The sequence below is a fragment of the Seriola dumerili genome, unplaced genomic scaffold, assembly GCF_002260705.1.
Source record: "Seriola dumerili isolate Sdu_G_001 unplaced genomic scaffold, Sdu_1.0 BDQW01000189.1, whole genome shotgun sequence".
NCBI classification, from domain to species: domain Eukaryota; kingdom Metazoa; phylum Chordata; class Actinopteri; order Carangiformes; family Carangidae; genus Seriola; species Seriola dumerili.
Window position 1 is genome coordinate 2648949 of NW_019174444.1, and position 22050 is coordinate 2670998.

At 40.8% G+C, this 22050-nt stretch overlaps 1 protein-coding gene across 1 annotated transcript in view; it reads left to right on the forward strand.

Annotated features, from left to right (window-relative positions):
* Positions 1-22050, forward strand: part of LOC111227573 (phosphatase and actin regulator 1-like) — a 34825-nt gene that overhangs the window by 10361 nt on the left and 2414 nt on the right. Inside the window, exons 2-10 of the mRNA XM_022753123.1 lie at positions 11655-11819; positions 13922-14002; positions 14914-15036; positions 15135-15338; positions 15434-15689; positions 16834-17042; positions 18059-18215; positions 19960-20015; positions 20130-20191. Coding sequence (XP_022608844.1) covers positions 11655-11819; positions 13922-14002; positions 14914-15036; positions 15135-15338; positions 15434-15689; positions 16834-17042; positions 18059-18215; positions 19960-20015; positions 20130-20191 — 1313 coding nt within the window. The remainder of the gene's footprint in view (positions 1-11654; positions 11820-13921; positions 14003-14913; positions 15037-15134; positions 15339-15433; positions 15690-16833; positions 17043-18058; positions 18216-19959; positions 20016-20129; positions 20192-22050) is intronic.

Consider the following 22050-nt stretch of genomic DNA (forward strand, 5'->3'; position numbering starts at 1 on the left):
TTTAAGATAGCCTTTCAAGATCTTTGGTTTTCAACTTCATATTCGTTGAGTAAATGTTAGACAGCTCAGCTACAGCCACTCCGAGGCATCCTGTCTCCACTGAACTGCATCAGCGAATCGCTGATTTTTTTTTAAGTGAAACTGCTTTATTCAGTGTTTCTACAGGTTTTAATCTCCTTGTCTGTTTGTTACGGAGAGGAGGAAAATCATAAATGAATCATAAGTTATCAGAGAAACAAGCCAAACAAAGTTTAGCAGTCTCAGCTCCCAGCCTCTCCTTGATGTGCAGCATCGATGAAACACTGACTTTAAATGTGAAACTGTTTTATTCAGCGTTTTTAACTGTTATAAAATACCTGGTCTGTTTGTTTTGGAGAGGAGGAGACCTCTGTGGATACTTCAGCTTCTAAAACAAACAAACTGGGAAAAGTTGGTGGCAATAGTGGTGAAGACACCAACTGCCATGATCCCACGCTACTTCATGATGTCACCAAACAGCATCTTTTGTTTTGATTCAGAGACCCCCTAGAGGCAGAAGTTACATATTTAAGGTAAATAAGGTAAAAACAACAGCACTAACAGCAGTGAGAGATAATAAGTGTCCCCTGAAGAGCCACTAAATGGCAAATCACATACAATAATATGTCTGCTCCTGAGCTGTAGTAACATTTACCGTAAACACTGAAGTTCAACAACTCTGTGTTTCATTTTAACATCTTTCTAATGCTCCAGGAGTTCGTTAACAAGCTCTCAGAGTCAGTGTGTGTCAGCTCACAGCTGAAGTCTCATTAGAGTCGTCAGGCAGACTCTGCACCACGGAGATGTGAATCACGGCTCAGGCAGGTCAAGGTGAGATCGATTCAGCCGAGGCACGTGCGGATCTCCATCACAGCGCAAAGGCGCAGAGATAAGGAACTCTATAGGTCTGTGTGGGTTTCTGTGACGCGGTTGTGAGTGATGGCTGGATCGTGAGCTGAGGAGTGTGGAATCGTTCATGAGAAATACATGTTTGGATAAAATAGATGCTGTTGGACAGGCCGGTTTATGGCGAGACAGATGTAAAAAGCTCAGTGTCTCACAAATAGAAAATAATCTGACAGCTGTACGGACCACAGGCTGTCTCACAGAGGATACGCTGCCATCGCTGATGTGACAAGAACACCTGTTCATCTATCTTATGTGTTTTGAGTAGGTGTGTGTGTGTGTGTGTGTGTGTGTGTGTGTGTGTGTGTGTGTGTGTGGTGGTATGTTTCAGAGCTTGTCGTGGAGCTGAAAGTGCTGCGCCTTGTCAGATACACTGAGGCATGAAGTCCATTACTGTCAGCAGCACATTGAGCTGTAACCTGCCAAGCCTTTGTGCCCCACTGAGTCCCTCATCTGCGCAGGGTAGAGGAAGCCTGTGTATCTGAGGCCAGAAACAAAATCACACCCACCCCACCAATTCTGTTTCTTCTGGTTTTCCTTTTCATCTAAATTCAGATAAACAGGTTTGAGTGTGGACTGATGAGGTACAGCGCTCTGGATGAAGCAGTAGTAAAATATATATTCATCTAATTAGACGGCACTTCACTGTGGGCGTTTTTATTTTAGATAAGGTTGTAGCTGGAAGTAACTGGTGTATTGATTTTGTCAGGTTGCAGGTAAACAAGCTGGATGTTTCCTCAGTAAAGACTGCACCGAGTGCAGCTCCAGCATTTAAATGAATCAGACTGAGTGCTACTTTATAAACAACCACAGACAGTATATAACACGTTATTGCTTCATGAGGCACAAGTTGTAATCAAGGTGACTGAGCTGGGTCATCCACTAATGGCAGGGTTGGTGGTTGAATCCCTGGCTCCTTTTTTACACTGAACCTCATATCCTGATAGCTGTAGTTATGTTACTATCAGTGTGTGTGTGTGTGTGTGTGTGTGTGTGTGTGTGTGTGTGTGTGTGTGTGTGTGTGTGCTGTAAAACCCTCTGGATGAAAGCACAGTATAAATACAACCATTTACGAGTAACTATAAGTAACTTTAGTAACTACGTCCTTGTTTAAAGGCTGTACTGAAGTGCAATTCAACTGCACTACATTTAAGAACATATTGTAGTTTTTTATACATTATATTCTTACAGTTGTAGTCTCCAGTTACTTTAAATATGAAGGGGCAGGGAGCGACCCAATAGCCAAGAAATAATAACAACAATAAAGCAAGTAAAGGCACAAAAATGCCCCAAGAAATAACAAAAAAAAAGTGAAAAGGCATCGCTGATTTTACACATAAAGGTCATTTTAATAGTTATGAAGAGTGTACATGTGTACAGTGTACAGTGTACAGTGTACAATGACCAACCACTCCTCTAACCTGAACAACCATATAGGTCGTTTTTATCAACCCTCTGATACGACCTATAGTCATGTCCTGAGATGGCGCCCCTACAGCAGCAGGTGTACCGGACATGGTTGTCACGGTAACAATAATAAAAACACTGACTCTGCAGAGAGTGCTGTACCTATCTTCGTCACCGTGGTTACTATAATAACGGTCCTGGCTTGGTAAGGATAAGGCACAAAAGCTACTGGGTTAGGTTTAGGAAAAGGTTGTGGTTTTGGTTAAAATAAGTACTTCCTTAAGATAAGATCTTAGTTTTCATGGTTACTATAATAACAGTCCTGGCTTGGTTAGGCTTAGGAAAATATTGTGATTTGGGCTAAAATAAGTACTTCCTCAACATTAGATGATCTTTGTTGTCATGGTTACAATAATAACAACGTGGTTAACTTTGTCCTGCGGTCTTGGGTAATAGAAACAACATAAACAGCTACTTTCACACGGGAATTGAACACCTCTCTCCTGTGTCATATTTATCCATCCACCACAACCTCCTCCTGACGTTGACTATGTCTCTCTTTATATTACATCACTGCACGTTTCCCTTTGCGCCTGTCATAATTACTACGACCATTAGATGTGGCCTAGCAACAAAACGGAACTATGGGTCATAAATTTCCCCTAGGGGATAAAGAAAGTATCTATCTATCTATCTATCTATCTACCTATCTATCTAACAACCGGCTGCCTAAACGATGTGTGGGCTTGTTTTAAAGACACGTGTAATGTGTTCTGTGGCCCTGGAGAATCTTTGTCAAGTCTGAAGAAATTCACCCCTGGTGATGTTGTCCCAGTCTGGGTTTTGGAGACAGGATGTATGGGTGTTTAACCAGACTCAGGAAGTCTGATGCAAAAAGATGCTGCAGTATTGTAAATGCAGTTTTATCAGATTGAAATAAAAGTACGGATGCTGTATCTGTATCTGCTGATGCTGATGACATGCTGATGTTTAGCAGGTATATCATTTTCTGTCTTCACTGTCTTATTTTAGTGTCTTAGCATGTTAATATTTGCTGAAAGTACAATTGATGCTGAGGGACATGTCATTAGTTTTTATAGAATTTTGTTGTCAACCAAAGTTCTGGACAGAGTCAAAGGTTGACCTGCTGATGGCTCCAGAGGAAACGTCAGAGGCTCACCAGAGTAATCGGGGTTCATCCTCAGGGAACCACGAATGCCCGCACCAGATTTCATGCCATTCCATCCTGTGGTTGCTGAGATATTTCAGTACAGAAACACATAAAAGTGCTTCTGTAAACTATCTGTTATGAGTGCAAGAGCAGACCAATCCGTGCTCTGCTGTGTCACCTCTAATGTGACTCACACCTGCCGGTCCTACCAGTCTTGTCTTCCAGTCACATGAGACTTATTGTAAGTCCCAGCTTATGTGTGAGAGAGTGAGACCATGGATTTATTGATCAGCTGCTGATCTCCTTCTAATTAGAGGAAGCAGTCAAACAGTGAATCATCGAAATATGAAGTTGAAACCTGTGTGATACTTAAGATAAGGAACAAAGACAGTTCTTCTTACAAGGTCCTTACTCTCCACATCATTCAAGCATTGTTGATTTTAACTGTCTTAAGTTGTGCGACTGAATGAAGCAAATCTCTGACGTTTGAGGATGTATTCTGCCTGATACTTTATTGAAGGAGCACAGTTCGTTCCAGACAGGAGGCTTGTTCACTAAACTGTTCTCCTTTCATCTTGTGATGCACAACCTTGTACTATGAATCTGAAAAGCCTCCATGAGTCATCGTGTGGAAAATGCAGCCGTGTGCTTTTGATCTTAGCATTACATGAAATACATGAACATCAACACATACACACACGCACGCACGCACGCACGCACACACACACTGTGTACATGAGGAAAATGACAACGCAAGTCTGGTCACTGAAACACACACCTCTGAATCTTTGTAGGCTATGACTGTGCAGCTCAGCTCGGTGCTGTAACACGGAGGCGATGACAGTGAGGGGTGGTTGTGATTATAGTCGACTCCTCCTCAGCAGTCTGCACCCTGCAGCTCAGAGTCTGTCACTGTTTTGACACAGATGAATTCATTTCACCCGCATCTCTTGTAAGCGAGCCCCACCTGCTGGTGGAGGTTTGTAACTGCAGGTTATGACCCTTCGTTGGCTTCCACACAACATAACCAAGTCTCTCTCTCCCTCCCCCGCTCTCACAGTTATTGAGTCTCGCCTTTTCCTGTTTCTGAGACTTTCCGAATTTAGCCTGTTTTTATCTTTTGGAGCTTCTTTTCTTGTCGTCTCTATCTCCGCTCCTTGTTTCCACATGATAGTGAGTATGAGACAGAGCTGTCAGATACACTACTCCTCTCTTGGCGTCGCTCCACTGGCTTCATTAAAGTTCAGGATTGATTTTGAGATCCTATTGATTACTTTCAAGACTCAATATGGGCTTATATTACTTAGCTTCTGACCCCAAATTTGTCTAAGTACATGCAGTACTTTCTAACTTTGTTTTGAAAATAAATTATGGTGGGAACTTAAAATAACCAATTAGAATGTAGCACAGTGTCTGTTTTACATTCATCCATACATATATATATATATATATATATATATATATATATATGTGTGTGTGTGTGTGTGTGTGTGTGTGCATACATACAGACATACGGCCTTTCTTTTAATTTCTATGTAACCAGCTGTTGGCTTATTTCTGTACGTAAAAACTCTGATGTAGGTTTATTTTTAGTTTTTAACCGTGGATATTTAAATCGTCTGTCCCTCGGTCATTTAAATATTTTTCTAAATTCTAAATCTCCCGGCGCTTCAATCTGATTGGCTACCGCCGCGAGTCCCAATCCGCAACAGAGAACTAGGATAGGCTGAATTTGTGGAGGAGCCGAGAGACGTTAAGGTTATGTCGAAAAAACAGACCCTGGCCGGAAGTCGAATTCCTTTTCAAAATAAATAAGACTAATGACATGCTGTCAAGTCATTAATAGTGTTACCTGTACACAGGAGCATGGCATATTGTCTATAGCTAATTTATATAACTATATATAACGAGGACATATAGGCAGAATTTAATTTGAGTCATTTTACATGTTACATTACAAGTTTACATTTCAGAAATGCAACATGCTGGTTTGTTACACCACGTTTGATGGTGGCAATGTTTCCAGGTGTGATGTAAATAAATACATTTTGTTTAGGTGCAAAAACTTGCCAAAAAAAATGTCTGTGTCTGCACAAGACCTCCATGGTATTTAGTCTAAAAACTTTTAACTGCGCAGTTTGTTACAGGTAATGTAGTGGGCAATTCCCACTGTCTAACTTTTATATTGTAGGATCCTTGTATAGATCCTTAAATTAAACACGGCTATCATTTTTTCTGCTGTGTTTTTGTTTGTTTTTTTAATATAATCTATCAATGAAAATATGCAGAAGAAGATGTTCTTTGACATGGCATTACTTTACTAACTGCTAATTGGTAATTGAACTTTTCTAAATAATTTTTAAAACTTCTTTCCCCTCCTGAGTCAGATATATTCCACTAACACATTTCTATGGTTTCTAACTTAAAGATTGATGTTTGTTGTATTTAATGTGAGTGTGTGTGGTGGTTTTAGCTTTAACATCTAGGCAGATTCCAGCTGTTATCCTCTAGTAATATATGGCAGCCACAAGATTTTCTGTGTGTGCACCAGAGTTGTTCCACATGTGGAAGTAACATCTGACAATCACGCTGTATATGGGCCAGATTATGGCCGTGGAACCGAGCGTATACTGGGCTAGAAGAAAAGAAACTTGTTGCCCAAGTGTGGGGTGGATTTATTTTCCAATCTGATGATTTATCTTCTTAAGTATGTATTTGTATGAATATATGAATGGGTGATGTCGTGAAGGGGACACTGCGGTAAACAAAACAAACAAAAGGCCAGAGTTTGTTTTTCTACATATCGCTCGTTTAAGATGCTTTTATTTTGTAAGTTAAGAACGGAAGTTAGCGGTTTTGTATGGCTGCTTAGTCAGTAGTGGACCGAGCTGCAAACCGTTTGGAACCCCCTATACCACAGCGGAGGGCAAGAGGGTCCAGCTCTGCAGAGCAGTTCAAACATGGCGGGCCACGGAGGCGAAGTGATATGTTCATGGTCCGGGTCTGGGTCCGTGTCCGGGTCCGGGTCTGGGTTTGGGTCTGCCAAAGACTCTTTATCTTTAGCGGTGCCCGCGTCCGAGGAGCGTAAACCGAGGAAGAGGAGGAGAGCCTTCTGCCTGACCAGGATGAAGCTCCACAGCGGCTCCGGGGAGCAGCAGCAGCAGCAGCAGCAGCAGCAGCAGCAGCAACCCGCCGCGCACAACAACAACATGCCGTTCATGATCCACTGCCAGATCGGCAAAGAGATCAAACACATCTGCAGCAACTGCCGCGGAGCCGAGCCGCTGGACGGTGAGAGCACACGGTTCAGTTCAGGAGGAGGTGGAGGTTCTTCTCCTCTGTTTGCATTAGATGATTAGTGTCAGCTGTCGGTGGCCGCTCCCTGCCTGCCGGGGGGAATCTGTGCTTCTCTCATGAGCCCTTAATGCTCAATAACATTAACATAAATCACAGTGTCTTTTAAAGAAGCTGCTGGTGGCTTCATGTCTTCATCGTCTCTTTGTGATGTAGCCTAGATAAAGTGGAATTGCGTGATTTCACATCCAGTTTTTATGTGGGTCACTTTAGCTTCCCTGTTTGCGTTTTGGTTCCTTCTTCACTTTGTAGAAATACTGTCGTTATCCTCCGCCAGTCTGAGCTGCTTCTCTTCATATGAAAAATCTGGCTGAAATGCAGGTCATACTTTCTTTATTAATTAACTGGTTTAAAAACCTGTTCTCTTAGATCATTTAAACTGCAGTGTGTGGAAAGTCACTTGTATTGTGCTTGAATTATTTCCATTTCATGCTGCATGCATCCATTTCTGACAGCTTTAATAATATTAGTAATAATAATAATAATAATTGTTATTATATTATAAACTTAATTTATATAGCACTTTTCATACACAGGATGCAGCTCAAAGTACTTTGACAAATGTAAAAGAGAAAGGGAGTTAAAACAGGGAAATCCTAAAAACAAAAAAACAAACAAGGAAAACATTTAAGGAAAGGAGGAAGGAAAACATTTATATATATATATATATATATATATATATATATATGTGTGTGTAAATGTTTGAGTGCAGGACTTTTACCTGAAGAGTATTTAATAACCTGTCGCTTTAAATGACTTTATCGACCAAGACCTTAATCAGAGCTGCAGCTAATGATCATGTTCACCGTTCATTCATCTCTTGTCTTTTTAAAATCAATTATTATCCGTTCAGTTTAAAAGATGTCCTGAGGTTCAGGTGAGCTCGAGGTGTCTTCAGTCCAAACCTCGAAGATACGAAACAAACAAAATCAGTAAATCTCACAGTAGAGATGCTGGAACAGAGCATGTGCCACATTAGTGCTTGAAAAATGACTCAAACTATCAATCAATTACTAACATCTCTACTGATTAATTTTCTGTCAACTGACTAATCATTGTATTGACTCTCTGTTAAAGCACTTACAACAGAGTCATCACACTCTCAGCATCTTTGGCTTATCTTTGGCTTATCTTTGCCTTGACTTAAATAACACAGTTAGACTGAGAGCTTGTCATACATTTTGTACAGTTCATCAACCAGCTGATTTTAATTTGAAAATCTCTCTCCAGCATTCCTTCCTGTCCACAGATCAATACAATCATGCAAAAGATTGATTATAGTAATACACTGTTTCAATAAGACCCAAGTATCTTTCTGAGTGTCAGATGTGACTGTTATTTTACTAAAGCTGATTTTTGAATTAAGAAAAAGTACAATAAATTGATTTAAATGTCTTCCAAGATCTTAATGCTTAAGTTTAGATCTGCATTGATCAGTCAATTAATCCATTAGGGATAATTTTAGTCATTTTTTAAGAGAAAATGTAGTTAGTTGCAGCCCTATTTAGTTTTATTGTTGATTTTTTTTTAATTTGATTAATTATTTATTCAATGAAAGAAATTCAAATATGCAGCTTGTTTTTTCCGGCCAAAGAGAATCAGTTTACGGCGATGCAGAGAAAAGTAATAGATGTTCACATTTAAGAAGCTGGAACCAGATGATGTTTGGAGTTTGAACTCGATAAACAACTTAAACGAATCAATCATCAAAATTGTTTTCCATTAATTTTCAGTCAATCATTCTGAGTAAACCCAAGACATATTTCTGAACCAGACTCCATGAATGGACCAAGAACCTGGATCAAGTCGACTGTTGAGAAGCTTGAGAACCTCTCACAGTTGTTTGGCTGCTGTTGTTGAGTGAGTCAGTGTTTTGAGGCTGTAGTCAGATAACAGACCCGGGGTCAGGCTGAAAGAATGTGGCCCTACAGTGTGAGTGAGCCTGAGCCCTCTGACTCACACGGCACTGCTGGGGGGTGGGGGTGTTTTTATTTTGACAGGGACAAAGATGAGCCGAGAGGGAAGATTACTCTTCACCTCCCTGAATCCAAATCCACTAATGCTGCATAATGATACTCAAGTAAAAGTATACAAGTATAATCAGGAACTTGTACAGTAAAATGACCTTATATGAGTCTGTCATTAGATTTTTAACACTCATGCATTAATATGTCAGCAGCAGCTTGCACCTTTGTAGTTGGTTGAGGTGGATCTAATGCTGATTATTTGCCTAATTGATGGAATAAATTGATTGGTTGTCCAAACCTGAAAATTACTTGAAATAAATGAATTTGATTAGATTTAAATGACTGGAAGGAAAAGCAGCTGGATCAATTAAAAGTTTTTGCATTTTTACATGAAAAATTATTCAAAACCTGAAAAATAGTAGCCAGTTAATTCTGAAATAATTGTTGTTAATGGACTAATTCTTTGAGGTCTACTTGTTTATGCAGTTAAGTTGTTTAGTTTATAGTAAAGCAACATATTTTATAAATCCATCATATGTTTTATAAGTAAAATTGTAACCAGTAAAGTAAAGTGAGTAAAAGTATTAAGGAGGCATGAGGAGAGCAGTAAAGTAGCAGTGCTTCAGATTTGTATAAATGTTGTGCAGCTGCTGAAAAGACATGGAGAGAAACTCTTCTGTTACTGGTGCAGAGACGTTTTCTGTGTAGCTGTGACTTTCACACCTGAGTGTTACACCCAACAACGTCAGTCAGACTCTTGCCCACTGCAGCAGCTGTGAGGGGAGGTGGAGGTTTTGGCGAGGGGAGGTGGTGGGGTTTAGGGGTGAGGATAGCGTGGTTGAGGGGCCGTTGTTGAAAAGGTTTCTCAGTTGTGGCTGCTGAGCTGTAACAGATTTAAACTGATAACCCCCCTGTAACAAGGTCTCCTCCTGGCTGCAGCTGCTCGCTGGTTTCCAGTCTCACCGTTTGTTTTTTTTCTCTGACGTTGTTTTCAGGTTTTATTTTCAGCTGTCGGTTCTGGTCCAAACAAAAGAGTCTAAAACTATCAAAAATTTTAATGTGAGTCAGGAGCTGTTTGATCAAAGAATCAAGGATCATAAATCTGACAGACGGAGCTACGGTTGTGTTGAGAGTCAGTCTGCGGTCATGCTTTGGTCCTGGTTGTTGCTGTTCGTTTATTGGCCTGTTAGTTTGCCGGACGCCTCACAAACGCCTTTCCAGATTTCACTTTAGACCAACTTTGACAATGTATGAACGTGTTATGATCCATGTCAGTCATCTGAACACACACCGCTGTATTTTGTCTGTTAAATATTCTGCCTGCAGTATCATTGAGGCAGGGTGCAGGTCACTGTTGGTTAGGGTAGTCGCTGTTAACTGAGGTGATTGAACCTGCAACTTCTCTGTTACATGAGTTCAAGTTTAACTTTATTTGTCTTATTTAGGTTTACACAAGGTTAACAGTATAATGAAATGTGTGACAAGAATCCGGTCAACTCGGCAATAAAAACTAGCATACTATAAATGAAAAATAATAGAATAAAAAAATAAAAAAAACGTGTGTATGATACACATAAGTATAAGTCATTGCCCCTGGCTCTGGTGGTGCGTGCAGCCAATGTTCCTGTATCATCTGCCAGACAGACGCCAACTCTGATCCGTCCACTTGTATTTTTCCTCTGTTTGTAAACGTGTGTGTGTGTGCGTGTGTGTCTGCGTGTGTGTGTTTACATCCACTGCTGTCTGCTGGCTTCCTGTGTTTCTCCCTCATCCATCGCCGCTGGCATTAGAGTCTGCTTCATAGAGCAGGATGGTGTGTGTAATGGGAAAAGTGTCAATTTAAATGCACGCTGTACCGAACGGCCTCCGGCTTCAAACCCCTCCCTGCGGGAGCAGCTCAGGGTCACTGAATGGAAAAGGTGGAGGAGGAGTAGAAGTGTGTCATGGATGTTTACGGTCAGTTTTGTTTTGTTTTCTTGCACATATTCACTTCCTCCTGAGCTTCTTCTTCTCTGTGGGAGGTTTTGTTGCAGCCACCTGACACACTCTCTCTCTCTCTCTCTCACCATGTTGAAGAGCGATCCAAATGAGCTTTACCTGACTTGATAATGCAAAGCCCCCTAGGAGACATTTGAATCAGAGACAAACAATCATCTATTTGCCTCTATGTGGATTTCAGAAACCTGTTATTGAAGGAAATATGCAGCATGATAATGGAATCATTTGTTGAAATCACCAGACAAAGCAACGACAAATAACATATTAATAAATGCAAAAAAGCTTTTCTCCCTCACGTTTATGTCAACACTGGTGTTATTTTATTTTCATATAACCTCTAAATATAGAAATGAATAATATCAAAAAATTAAATCAGTTTAAATCAGAATTGATTTTCGGGTGATGGATTGATTTCATGTGACAAACGAGGGGTCACTGGGCGGGGGTGGTGGGTGGTGGGTGGGGGGGGGGGGGGCACTGACTTTAACTGCTGGTTATTTTCAATATTGATGAATCTGCAGAATATTTTTCCATTAAAGGTTTGGTTTGTAAAAACAGTGAATCGTGTCCCTCCCAGCATCAAACCTCAAGTCAAGTCTTAGGAGCCGCAACCAGACAGTGTTTGGTATTTTTCCTTAAAAAAAACGATTGATTAAGTTAATGAAGTTTCTGCTGCTCATTGGTTAATTGCCCAATCATATATAAATATATCTACTGATCAGATATTTAAATTGCACTGTTACTGTGCACCAGGTAAAAGGAGAGAAACGTATTAGTGACAGTGCTTTTCACCTTCTCGTTAACGACCCTGCTGTCCTCACTCTGTTCTCCAGCTGAGGAGGTGGAGAGGTTGGCAGCGATGCGCTCTGATTCGCTGGTCCCCGGCACACACACGCCTCCTATCCGCCGCCGCAGCAAATTCGCCACCTTGGGACGTCTGTTCAAACCCTGGAAGTGGAGGAAGAAGAAGAGTGAGAAGTTCAAGCAGACGTCTGCAGGTGAGAACCAACCCCACCCCCGCACCCCGGCTCCCACCCCCCCCCCTGTAGTAATTTGCTGCACCCACAGCAGATAAACGTCTCCCTGCTACACCCAGCAACAGTGGCAATGATGAATGTGAGCACAGAGGTGCCGTGCTGCGAGGGGGGGGGTGATGTATGGTGATATAGTAGCAGCAGCGAAGATCTACTGTGTATAATTATGGTTATGTAAGGCTGGTAAAGCAGTGGCAGACCTCAGGTCAGCTCCTGCTGCTGCTCTGTCAACCACAACGTCAGCCTTGCTGAGCCTGGGTGCCACTCAACGGTCTGGAGGATTAACTTTTCAACAGCTGACGTAATTGGAGTTGGTAGGGTATGGTGTGGGTAGTGTGTTTGGAAGGTGAGATGTTTTAATAAAGGTCTGTGGATTATAATAATAATGATAATAAAGACACTAAAATCATTTCAAAAAAGAAGAAAGGAAAATAAACAATTACAGATAAACGTACAAAAACAAGAACATATTCACAGATCGCTGGAAAACAAAAATGTGAACATTCATGTCGTCACAGAGAAAAAGATCCTGTGTGAAAATAAAGCAGATTTATTTAACTTAGTTCAAGCATAGAGGCGAAAAGCTGTTAATTACCGTCTTCATCAGAGATGTAAACACGCCAGAAGAGGAGGAGTCGATAATTAATGTTCACTGCAGCAACAAATTAGCTTTAAGTGGTGATTGTCAGCGCTCCACTGCGCTGCCTCTGTAACAGTGAATCAACTCGGTATCTGAGGGAACGTGGACGTGTCTGGTTCAGAGTGACAATATGCACCGAGCAGTAAACTGTGAAACAGAAGAGAGAGTTTGACACGGATGGAGAAATGGAAGCTGTTGTTGTTGTTGTTGTTGTTGTTGTTTCTCCGCTGGCTCAGTCGTTCCACTTCCTGTTCTCAGTGAGAGACACGGACGCAGAGCCGAAGGTGACGAGAGGCTTCCTACAGCCAAGCTGTTCTCCCAGCTGTCACGGCACGACCGGCGTTTTCTGCTCAGACCTCCCTCCAAACAAAACACACTGTACATCTTACTGTACACTGTTGACCGCACAGGGCGCACATGTTGTGTTCACCATGTGTTATTACTGGACTCTTGCCATCATTCAGCCATGGTGCATTCAATTATGTGGGCGTCCAGGCTCGTTTTGTTTGGACACCAAGAAAGCAACCAGGCTTTTCCTGAAGAATAATTCTTTTTTTTTTTTTATCAGGACAGGGGTGTGTACAGGGTTCCCACAAAACATATGACTGAATAGATGAAACTCACAAACCTTTTGTTGGATAAAAACAGAAATTCTCCATTTTGTTTTTATGCATTCTGGAAAAAAAGAGTAAAAACACATTTCCTTTTAATTAGTTTCCTTGATTGTTTATCTGATCAGGCATTTTGGTTGATTACTAAACAGGGATTAAAAATAGATAGATGGATAGATAGATAGAAGAAGAAGTGGGAAGTAATGTAAAAATCTTTGGCCAAAAATATCTTAATCTCAGTGAGATCACCTGATTAAATAAAGGTTATTAATGCAAGATGTTCAAGAATATGTGTGTCAAAAATGCAGCACTCATATTTACCAGGATTAGATACAGATATGAATTGAACGCAGCTACTGAATGTGCAGATTGTACAGAATATTCAAACAGCAGATGAAGTGAAAAGTCAGTTTGATCATTTAGCAAAACAGATTTTAGAACAGACTGAAATGTGGCTTTAGTCTTTTAATATAGTAGTCGAGCTTTAATTTTGAAAGGACGGCCATGTTCCAACATCAACAGCATGAGTTCAGCACCAAAGCACTGCTGCTCTCTCCATCAGAGAAACATCCAGCTGGAGGTGAAGTGTGTGTGTGTGTGTGTGTGTGTGTGTGTGTGTGTGTGTGCGCGCGCGCGCAGCTCAGATGTTCAGTCACAAGATCGTTACTGAGCAGCAGCAGCAGCAGCGATGGAGGCACAGGTCCTAACAAACGTCTGCTTCAGCTCATACATTCCTCTGCACTGATCACATCCTCAGTGTCTGCGGCACAATCAGTCTCACAGCCTCACAGTCTCATGTCCTCTGTGATCCTCAGTGCTGGAGAGGAAGATGTCCACGCGTCAGAGCCGAGAGGAGCTCATCAAGAAAGGAGTGCTGAAGGAGGTGTATGAGAAAGGTAACAGGAAACAGCTGATCAATCAAATCTGAAATAAAGTGCTGAAATGACCACTTGATTAATTAATTAACTGATTAGACAGGATTTAAATTAAATTATTCATCTTTTTTGGGTCGTTTTTGAAAGTGTTTTTTTTTTTTTTTTTGGATCTGCAATGATTAGTCAATGAATTCATTAGAGGATCGACAGAAAACTAATTGGCAGCTATTTTGATAGTTGATTAATAACTTTTTTTTGCCGGTTCCAGCTTCTCAAATGTGAAGATTTGATCCTTTTCTAAGTTGAATAGCATCAGCTTTCATCGTTGGAACATCTTGTGGTTTTCAGACTTGGTCGTTGGGAAGTAATCCAATATTTATTTAGTTTTCAGTGGGATCATGATGATGTTATAGTGTGTTACTTGACTGACAAAATTGTGGTGTTGAATTATTCCAATTATTATTTCAAGGTGACAGAGGTTGTTGCTTTTCACATGTGCAGCTTGTGATAGGCATTTATCATTATTTTTGACATTTTATGAACAAAATCAGTCATTGATTAGGTGAGAGATTTTTTTATTAATCATTTAAGTTTTTAATGTCAGAAAATGGAAGGAAGTGATCATCCTGAGTTCTCACAATCTGTTTGTCCAACTGAAGCCAAATAATTTCAGTTACAATGAAAAAAACTAGAGAAAAGAAACAAAAAGTCACATTTGAGAAGATGGAGTCAGTGAGTGTTTGGTATGTTTGCTTGATAATTGACCTAAGCGATTAATTGATTAGCAAACCTGGTTAATTGAGTAATTGCTTTAGCACTAGTAGCTCTAAACTGTAGTAACTTGTTGCCAGATCCACAGTTTTCCCCTTCTCTCTCTCTCTCTCTCCCCCCCCCCCCCCCCCCCCCCTCTTCTGCTCTGTCTTCCTCTGCAGACGGATCGTCTCCATCTCTACGGGAGGAGGTGAAGATGGAGAACGGACGCTCCCCAGTGCTCGGCTCCGGCCTGTCAGAGTCTGATGGTGCTGAAATGATGGAGGGAGCAGCTGCAGGTGTAGGTAGGCAGCAGAGCCGCAGCACCGTCGTCGTCTCTCGCCTCTCATCTCGCATTGTTGCGTTCGACTGTTTTATTTCTTTGACTTGTTTTTCTTTTCAGGTTCCCTGGAGTTTCAGATGGCCAGTGATGGTGCATGCCAACAGGACCACGCCCAGAAATCCAGCCAGGCTCCGCCCACGAAGAAGTCCACTGTGTATCTGGCTGACGGCGCTGAATCAACACTGTCCAGACCTCCAACGCTACACAAACAACCTCCTGCGCTGCCGCCCAAACCCTTCACCAGGCTACCCAACCACATTACAGGTGCGTTCAGCTTCATTCACGCAAGTGTGTTTCTGACTCTCTGCACACACACACACACACACACACACGTCTAACCTTTCACCTCCTCGGTGCAGACGGAGCCCCGGTGAAGCTGCCGTGCATGTCGGTGAAGTTATCTCCTCCTCTACCTCCAAAGAAGCTCATGATCTCCGTGCCTGCAGGGAGCATGGAGCCCTCTCCGCTCGCCTTCCAGAAGTGCCCCGCCCCTCCCGGCCATGCTCCAATGGGCGGGCACTCGTTGCAGTACGGGACGATGCCCCTCCACCCGCCCAGCAGGATCATCGAGGAGCTCAACAAGACCCTGGCCCTCACCATGCAGAGGTTTGAGAGGTGAGGGTCACAGCGGCTGAACGTCAGCTTCTCACGAGCTGAGAAAAAAGCTCACGATTCGTTTTTCTGCCTGGGTTTTCAACATGTAAAGGAAAATCTGATCCTTCAGTTCAGCTGAAAAATTCAAAATTGACATTGACAGATCTTATTTGATAAATTCATCCAGATTGGCAGAACCAGACTACACTCTGTTAGCCGGTAATGGTCTGATCTGACATGTGTTGTTCAGAATGAAAATAAGCATTCAGAATTTATCCTGTGTGATGTGTCATAGAGGAAGACAACCAGTTTTTCACCTTTTCTCATCTAGTTTTACAACATCTGTAATGTTCAGTGGCACTTCAGGTTTTATTCCCAAATGACTCTTTGTGTTTGTTTCTGCTGATTCAGCTCTGCACGTCCAGCAGGTCGTCAAAGGCTGGCAGCTGTGACTGATCTGAAACATCTTAAAACGACCTGAAATCTGAGCCTGGCCTAAAATGTTCTGCACAGACCTCATCTTAAACACTTAGCATTCCTGTAGAATTCAAAAGGCTTCATCTAACTGTTATTTTATATCTAATAATGAATTATTTTTGCAGTTAATCTTTTAATCCAGTGCTCTGAAACTCCACAAGGCGTCACAAGACAAATCTGGAGAGTCGCCGTGAGCTAAATAAGACAGGAATGAAGAAAAAAAATATATTTCTGCCTCTAAAAATGACTCAAACGAGGAGAAGAAAGTCACTCTGGTTGAACTGGTCATAACTTTGTTTTGAGTGGTCACATGTTGAAAAGGTTGGAAACCACAGATTCAGTCAAAAGAGCGACCACGAGTTCTCATGGGCCCAAGGTGTCGTCTTTGTTTTGTCCAACCCACATAATCAAAACTTGTGATATACTAATATAAAACAGAAAAGCAGCAAATCCTCACATTTGTTTGGTATTTTAAACGATCAATCAAATACATAAACTGTTGCAGAATTAATTTCCCAATGCAACCAATTAACATTCAGCCCATCACATGTCCTTATAAGTAACTTCTCTTGGTTCCCATCACTGGACTCGTCCCAAACACAGAGCTGTGAAGTTTAGACACTTCAGTTTCTAATGTTAGATCTTGTAAAACGCCTCTGACCTCTTACACTTTCCCACCAACCTGCAGCTCCATGATGCACGGCGTTCCCACGGTGATGATCGAGTGCGACGATGACAAAGAGAACCTCCCCAGCGAGGCGGACTACGAGGACCTGCCGGGGATGTACAAGGACGAGGAGGAAGAGGAGGAGGAGGACGACGAGGATGAGGAAGAAGACGACGAGGAGGAGGAAGATGAAGACGAGGAGGAAGATGAAGATGACACACTGTTTACAAGTAGGTGTCTTTTCCATCAATCAGTCACCTGTTGCTGTAAATCATAATACATATTCATGAAGTGTATATATATATATATATATATATATATATATATGCACATGCCGTTTTTTTATGTGCGTGAACATATGTGTGTCTCCATATGGTTGCACAAGTGCAGGCATCACGTGGTGTGCAGCACTCAGGGCTGCAGGTTGTAATCAGAGATGTGAATTATTCATCTCAGCATTATGTATACAGTGTATTTATTTACTATATTTTTGCACCAGCAATATACATATAATAAATAATGCATAAGAAAAGAGGGAAAATGGATTGTAACAGCTGATGTGGTTATATTCACATTTTACCAGAAAAAAACAGAAGAAGAAAAAAGGTGGAACAATAAGCAAAAGAAAAATTAAAGCTGCAGTAATTAATTTTATTTGGGAGCAATGAGCTTAGAAAGGCTGAAGATGGAGATAATTCTCTGTGGTTTGTGACTCCCTTCACTTTCCAGTCATTTCATTAATTCTTCCTAAAAAATACATATTGATTGGTGAAGATGACGGCTCGATAAAGGCACAAAAAACTATTCAAAAAACACAAGAGTGAGACAACAGTTTAGACCAGAAGTGTGAGGGAAAGCAGCGAGGTGGGGGTGTGGAGGGAGATACCGTACATGAGGCAAAGTTCCTGTGTGAGGTCAAAGAGACAGATGCATACCCATGTTAGTTACTGTATTTCGCCCTGTTACCAACACAGTCAGTGGTTGGAGCTCATGGAGACAATTAAGATACTGAAGATAAGTTACTTAAGACAAGATGGATCTGGATCTGATTCTGCCTGTTTAGCTTCTGAAACCCTGAAATAAAACCAATGAAATGCAACAAAATTAGGACAACAGTCATAAATAACCCAAGCAAAACTATGCTCTTTTTATGAAGTGAGAGTTCACTAGTCTGGATCTGCATAGCTAAGATGACACTTTATATCAACACAACACATGTCTTCCCCTCTTTGTGTGATGACTGCAGGCACACTGGCCATGAAGGTCTTACGGAAGGACTCTCTGGCCATCAAGCTGAGTAACCGTCCATCGAAGAGGGAGCTGGAGGAGAAGAACATCCTGCCGCTGCAGTCGGACCAGGAGAGACTCGAGTCCCGGCAACAGACGGCCACCAAACTGACCAGGTGAGCCGCCTGAAACACACACATGGACACACACACACCTCCACACACACACACACATGCACACACACACACACACCTCCACACACAGGCCCACCCAGTCACCTGCAAAGAGCTTTAACCCACGTGAGCTATGGTAGATGTGACCTGGCTGCTGAAGGGAGCAGATGATGGATGATGAGTCTTAATGGAGGGAGGAGGAAGAGCTGAGAGGAGGGGAGGGATTAAAGATGTAGGATCAAGACAGTGGATGTACAGTTAACGTGCGGTCATATAACATCTCAATCATAAATCATCCCCAATGTAGAACCATTAAAAGTGATAGTTCATGGTTATTAGACGTGGGGTTGTGTGCGGTACTTATCTATGCTCAGTGTATTATCTACAGCAGGTTCAGATCAGCACGCTGCCAGTTTAGAGAAGCAGCAGGAGCACTGGTACAGAAGCTGAGTGCAAAAATGTGTTTTAGCCTCAAAATAAAGCATACACTTCAACTGATGTTGGCTTTTTTTCTGTGGGGATTTTTTTTAAAGTGTCTAAAACATGTTTTTGCAGTCCGCTTCTGTACCAGTGCTCCTGCTGCCTCTCAAAGCTGGGAAAACACTGATCTGAATCTATACTGACAATAGATAAATACCTCACACGACCCCACATAAAATAACTCCAACTATCAGTTGAAACTACTTCAAAAAATGAATTTATGTAACAAAATATATTGTTTTGGGATGAATTGAGCTTTTTGAGACTGAGCTACTTGAATATATCGTTTGATTATTAGGCACATTTATTTTCAATCTGAATTTGAGAACTCAAAAAAATATATATATTGGAAGTAAACTGAAAATGAAGACCACATTCATTCAGAAAGACGGTTTTCAAAGTCATATATGTTCGTCCAATAGAATAAATTCAGTTGTAATTCATTTTCAACACTAAATACACAGTGTTGAGGTTGTCAGTTGCAAGATTCGTTTCCTGGTCAGATGCCTGATGGACGTGCTCAGATTCTTTTTGTTTTGCCAACAGTCACACACAAAAAGATATTTAAGATTCAATGATACAAAACAGAAAAAAAACAACAAATCCTCACAGTTAAGAAGGTGGAACCAGAGGACGTTTAACAAGCCACTAAACTGTTTCAGCACCAACTGAATTTTACGTGTAGAACATGATTTAATTGAGATATTTTCTGGAGACATTAAGTTCATCTTTGACCTTATGTCACCACTTGATGTCACATACTGTATACAAGTTTTACATAAAGTGGTTAAACCGACACCTCGGTTGAATTTATGATGTTCCCTTTATCCATTCCATCCATTATTTCAATACATCACATCACGTTTTATCACTTGGAAATGATTTGATTTTGATTTGAACTCTTCCAATGGAATGTAAATCCTGATCACATCGGTGCCATTTACTCTGAAAAACAAAATACACTGCGAGTTTGTTGTCAGCCATCTTTGAAGAGCTCTGTCCTTTAGCTCCTTCTGTCCTCACTCACCATCAATCTCTGCTCAGCTGTCTGAATCACTTCAACCCCCGCCCCCACCCCACTGTTGTAAATTCACAACATCACAGCCTCATAAAAAATGATATTACATGCACAGTCAGCTCTGTCTGCAAGAGTAAAATCTCCGCCTCGTATAAGATTTTGTTTGAGCACGGTGAACATCTGAAAGCACACGAACATTAAAATCATATAAAAATAGGTTTCCTGAAATAGATATGTTTTATTTTCCAGGCGGTTGAGTCAAAGGCCGACAGCAGAGGAGCTGGAGCAGAGGAACATTCTCAAACGTAAGTCACTTTGCATAGCATGAGAGAGAGAGAGAGAGAGAGAGAGACAGAGAGAGAAAACGACCAACATCAATCATCAGTGTGTGAGATCATGGTTTTTTTTTTCCCCTGCAGCTCGAAATGATCTGGAGGAGCAGGAGGAAAAAAGGGAGATCAAGAGACATTTGTCCAGAAAGGTAAGATGGAGGAGAGACGGTCTGAGAGTCTTTGATCAGAGGAGAGATGGAGATATGAGCATGGTTGCCGTGGTGACCGAACTGCCATCCTTCATATTGCAGCCCCCCTTTTGAAAAAATGATAGAATTATCTGTTACATCATCCTCTTACTCTCTATGTGTGTGCATAGGCTTGTTTTAATACACTGGTGGACCCGACCAGTTTAAAGGGCTGTTTGAGGGCTAAGACTTGGTTTTAGGGTTAGAGTTTAGGTTTAGGTTAGGATTGGGGATTCAGTTGTGATGGTTAAGGTAAGGGTGTGGTTTCAAGACATTTCCTCATGCACGTGGCATCATAAAAAAATCATGTTTAACCTCAAAAGAAAGCCACATCTCTATGATCAATGCTGAGCTGATTTCAGGGCACCACTTTACAATAAGACGAGCCTTATACAGGATTTATAAATGGTCTATAATTGGGTTGTTAACACTTTATAAATCATAAATAAACAATGAAAAACAAGTTATAACACAGTTTTCATACATTGATGCAGACTGTCTATTTGGCAAGATCAAGTTCATGCTTCATACTCATTACTCTTACTAATGAGTGACTATTATTTATAACTGTGTTAACAAGCTAATTAATGAAGTAATTATAAACCATTCATAAATCCTTAATAAGGGTCATCTTATTGTAAAGTGGTACCGATTTTAGTAGCTATATGGGTAATATTTCACAGTCTGCTGTGGGCTAACAATGAGATATACTTGACACACACACAGGCATCAGTGGATGTATGTATAGTTGAAACTTGGTGTATGGAATTGGTATTAACTTCACTAAACGTTCCCCCTTTTTTTTCAGTCCTCTGGTACTTATGTTTTTGTACCTTTTGTATGGGTTGGGGTGAATGGACTTAAGGGATCACATTAATTTTTAATTTTTTTTTATATATTTTTTTTTCTCTTTTTCCTTATCTTTGATGCTTTACCACTGTGTTTTCTCTTGTAGGCTGCTCTGTATTTAGGGAAATTCAATAAGTAAATTGTTAATTAAAGAAAAAAGGTTAGGATAAGGGGTTCACAACAGCTGCCACAGCAATAATGAATGATATGTGATTATCTGAATTTATATAGAGTAAAACCCAAGTAAAGCTAAAACCATTGTTCCACTGCCGATCAATATCTGGATTTCTTTCATTTTTATTGTTTTAGAAATTGTGTAATATGTAAATGTAATGTAATTTGAAAATAATTTGCTTTTCTAGTTTTGTCTCTGAGTCAATTTCTCAAAAAGGGATCAATTAGGTAAAATGGAAAGACTGTGAAAAGTATTTTTGGACATTTTCACTCTTCTGTTTGTATTAAAAACAAATCGTGGGGTGAATGTGCTAAATTTCAGATAATAACAGACAATCATAATATATAGCCCAGTAAATATATGTTCTTCAAAGTTGATCCATCTCCAGAGGCAGATTTTCAACATTAAAGTTTCTATCATTAAAATGTTTTTAAAATATACATTTTTTGATTTTAAAACCATATTTTTAACCAGACAAGAGAATTATCATTTTGTTTTCCAAAAAAATAATGTACCCAAAATTCTTCTGTTCTTTCAGTCATAACTCTGACCTCCATTGAAAGATAACTCAGAATAAGTAGAAGAGATACTTAACCAAAGTTACAGGCACAAACGGGGTGGATAAAAGGGAATATTCATTCATGAATGAATGAATGAATGAAGGAACATAAGACCTAAGTAGGAAAAAACACTTGAACCCGTTTTGTGTCAGCAGCTGTGGGAGTGATATGAGGATCCTAAGCCGCTGTGCAGATTGAATCAGAGCCTTCAAGCAAAGAATAATTTGTCACAGTCG